At 55.1% G+C, this 4,033-nt stretch overlaps 1 protein-coding gene across 1 annotated transcript in view; it reads right to left on the bottom strand.

Annotated features, from left to right (window-relative positions):
- MAP3K11 (mitogen-activated protein kinase kinase kinase 11) overlaps positions 1–4,033 on the bottom strand; it is a 12,954-nt gene that overhangs the window by 1,985 nt on the left and 6,936 nt on the right. The window contains exons 6-9 of the mRNA XM_014538213.1: positions 3,703–4,031; positions 2,944–3,079; positions 2,760–2,851; positions 2–77 (exon numbers count right to left, since the gene is read on the bottom strand). Coding sequence (XP_014393699.1) covers positions 2–77; positions 2,760–2,851; positions 2,944–3,079; positions 3,703–4,031 — 633 coding nt within the window. The remainder of the gene's footprint in view (position 1; positions 78–2,759; positions 2,852–2,943; positions 3,080–3,702; positions 4,032–4,033) is intronic.

The following is a 4,033-nucleotide window of genomic DNA, read 5'->3' on the forward strand; positions in this document are numbered from 1 at the left end:
CCCAGAGCCGCTGCTGCGTTCAGCCGGGGCCGGCCGCCGGGGCTCCTCTGGCTCTGGGCTCGGCCTTGGGGGGTTACCTGGTGGCGAGGGTGGGGCATAGGTTAGGGGACCTTCAGGTGGGGTGCTCTGGTATCCCTCATTGGCCCTGGTATGAGGTCTGAGTTAACATCTTCCCTGACCCCGCCCATCATGCCTCCCCCCTCGCACACATCCAGGTCTTTCAAGAAGTGGGGGTGGGGGGAGGCGGTGCAGGCCAAAGCAGCAGCAGGGGCAAAGCCTGGGAGGCAGCTCCGTGCCCTGGAGCCAGAGATGGGGGAGGGAGGAGGGGAGGAAAAGGTCACCAGGAGGCAGCATTGGCCAGATCCTCAAAGGCCAGCCAGGAGCACCTGCAGGGCCCCAGGGACGGGATTCGGGCCTGAGCCCTGTGCCCACATTCTTCCTGGATGGGCAGAGCCTGGTCCTTCTGCCTGCCTGTCCCCACTGCAGGGGCAGCAGGTGAACTCCAAGGTACACAACATCACTGTCCCTATTCCCGAAACGAGGAAACAGGCTCAGAGAGGTTGTTGTTCGTGCCAGCCCCCAGCTGAATGACTTAGGGAATGACGTTGACCGATCTCATTCCTCAAGAGTCCCAGGATCAGAGAGGTTAAGGGCTTGTCTAAGGCTGCACAGCCAGTATGGGGCGGAGCAGGCCTCACTCTAGGCAGGGGCAACAGAGCCTTTGCTCTCCACCACTTTCCAACCTTTCTGCTCTGATTTCAGGACATCTGTGTCCTACTTGTGGGCCTAGGGGGCCTGTCAAACCCCAATCTTGTCCGGTCCTCCTTGGCTCTAGAACCTGCCATGGCTCTCCATTGCCAAGAGAAGAAAGTCCACGCTCCTTGGCTGGGCTTTCAAAGCCCTCCCCAGCCTCCCCCGCACCTTCCCTGTCTCTTTGGGCCAAATGTAGAGTGGGCCTGCCTGGAGTGGAGCACTGGGCGGGGTATCAAGAGAAAGAACTAAAACTGGGAGAAAATGACCTTCTACTTTGAATCAGAACTTGTTTTTTTTTGTTGTTGTTGTTTGAGCTTCTACTTTGAATCAGAACTTGTTTCTTTGTTGTTGTTTTTTGGGGAGTGGGGGTCCCTGTTCTCAGCCACAGCCCTGACCCAGTCTCTCTGTCTCTGAAGACAGGTCTCTGCATAAAAACTCCCCACCATTTTCAGGCTCTTCCTTCACCGGCACCTGCTTATTTTTCCAGCTTTGCTCACTCATTCATTCGACAAACTTCTACTGACAAACTTCCATTGTCAGGGCTGCACTGGGCTTCACAGACCAGGAGGTGCAGGCCTAGTGCTCTCCTGTCACTGCCTGGCTCTCAACTCTGCTCTGAGTCCAGCCGGACTTCCTTTTGCTCAGGTCTGGTGAGCCCCACGTCTGCGCACACACATACCCTCTGCCCAGCACACCTTCCCCACCCATCAAGACCCAGCTCAGATGTTGCCTCCTCTGGGAAGCTGGTATTGTGATTTGTAATAAGAAATATATACTTGGTCTTCCTCTCATTCCAGGCACAGAGCTCCTAAAACCCCGGGAATTTTCTAAGTGATAGAGTGACAAAGGTAAAGGAGCACCTTTTAAAATTCAGAACAAGCCCCGTTGACCACACCTGAGTTCATATTAACGGGGTGACTTTGGGAAAGCCCTTAGGGATAGGGGTCTGGTCGCCAGAGGAACCAGCCACATCCTTAGAGCTGGAACTTTCCAGGGAGGGGAGGGGCTGGAGATTGAGTTCAATCACCAATGAGTTCATCAATCCATCATATCCACTTAATGAAGCCTCTATAAAAACCCTGGCTGAGGGGCTTGGAGAACTTCCTGAACACATCTGGATGCTGGGAAAGTGGTGCATATGGAGAGGGTGCTGGTGCCCACGCCCCTTCCCATACCCCTTGCCCTACGCATCTTTCATCTGGTTGTTCTTGATCTGTATCTTTTATAATAAACTGGTAATCTAGTAAGTAAAGTTTTCCCGAGTTCTGTGAGATGCTCTAGCAAATGATCAAACCTGAGGAGGGCTTGTGGGGATCTCCAATTTATAGCCAGTAGGTCAGAAACACAGGTGACAACCTGGACTGGCATCTAAAGTGGGAGCAGTCTTGAGGGACTGAGCCCTTAACCCGTGGGGTCCAGGTAACTAACTCCAGGCAAAGAGTGTCGGAAATGAACTGAATTGGAGCGGAAAGAAGTTCTTGCAGGGGGCTGGGAGGTTAAGGTCCTGTACTCTTGTGGGCGACTGGAGTGCGGCTTGCGCTAGGGCAGTGGTCGGCAAACCGACTTCTGCGCATGGGCCACGAAGTTTCAATTGCACTGTACACGCGCGCCCGCACGTGGTATTTTGTGGAAGAGCCACACTCAAGGGGCCAAAGAGCCGCATGTGGCTCGAGAGCCGCAGTTTGCCGACCACTGCGCTAGGGTAACCCAGTGCTCAGCCGGTAGCTGGGCGGGGCAGGTGATGTCCTTTCAGGTAACCATTCCATCTTCCTTCCCTCCCTAGAGCCTGCTGAGGGCACAGTGACTGCCTTGGGGCCAGCAAAGAGCCCTCTTCAGACTCTGGGCTCCCTGAGGTTGGGCTTCATCCAGCTCAGTTGTGGGCCTACAGTTCAGAACTGGGTCCTAGGGCTGGCTTTGCTGTGCCTGCTGGCTTCTGGTCGTCTCCCCACAGTACCCGCAGAAAGAGTGCAGCAAAAAGTCTTCTGGGGGCCAACAAGGCCACTCACCATTGAGTGTTGGGGGTGTGGACGGAGATCCTAAGGGGGATGAGTCATCTGAATCCAGGTACCAGGTGGCTTCGTCCATGCGGGACCTTCTCCTGGTTACAGGAGGGGAAGGGAGTTGTGCTTTGTGAGTCCAGGACTGTTGGAAGGCAGAGAATACTGGAGTTGGGGGCACTCGGGCACTCACCTCCCATTCTGGGCTTCCCCAGGCTTGGGGGAACTGGGACCCCAGGCCCAGCATGCTCGGCGTTCTCCATTGCTTGAGTCCTCCTGGCGTCGGGGGGACTGGCGGCCCCATGCCTGGCCTGGTTCTGCAGGCTCCACTGTGGAGGGAAAACCAGTGGAGTCTGAGCTGAGGTCAAGAGCTCTGATCCTTGTGCTCTGGCATCACGAGAATCAGGCTCCAGAGGTAACATGCTGGGCTCCAATCCATCTCTGGGTGGGCTTTGGGACACAGAGAACTTAACAGAATTTAGGTGGGTTTGGGTCTTGGGGTAGGCAGCAGGGGGGGGGGGCATCTCATCTAGTCCTTCAGCGGGCATTTGCTGTTTAGTAGTTACTTTGCTGTTTAGTAGTTAGTACAGACACGGCAGAAATCCACCTGCGTTTGGATTCTGCACTGTTATTAGCTGTGTAATGTTAGGCAAGTTACTTTTTTCACTTTCCTTATTTATAAAACTTAATAAGGACAGCTCCCTCGCAAAGTTATTGTGAGGAATTAAGTCAATATCACCAAGACATTTAGAAAAACGAGGACTCATATAAAATTAGAAAATACTAGTATCCTACAACTGTTTGACGTTTTACAAGTTAGTAAAATAAATGCTGCTCGGGGAACGCGAAGGTACCAGTCTAGACTGAGAGGGAAGGGAGACTGGGGCCGAGGAGAAGGTTTGACAGAAAGGTAAGAGGTGGGGCAAGGACAGAGGGAGGTGAGGCTTCTTACACTGGATGGCCCGAAACCGGGGAAAGGTGGGTGAGTCCCCCGCTCCGACCTCGAACACGTTTCTCCTCCGGTCCAGGCCGGGCGAGGCCTGCACAGTGATTCGGTGTTTGAAGTCTGGGTTTGGGAAGGAAGCAGGGCCAGTTCGTGGTGAAGGAGAGCCAAGATCCCAACCTGCAGGGGCCCTGGGCCGGCTCGTAGGCAGCGCGGGGACCGGGCCTGGCACGATGGGGATGTGGCTGGGGCCCAGCTTACTGCCCTCCCGGGCCCCGGGCTCTCGGTAAGGAAAGCGGACCTCCCGCCGGGACCCCAGCATCCGGAGGAGAGCGCCGGA

This window comes from Myotis brandtii, unplaced genomic scaffold (assembly GCF_000412655.1).
Source record: "Myotis brandtii unplaced genomic scaffold, ASM41265v1 scaffold187, whole genome shotgun sequence".
Lineage (NCBI taxonomy): Eukaryota > Metazoa > Chordata > Mammalia > Chiroptera > Vespertilionidae > Myotis > Myotis brandtii.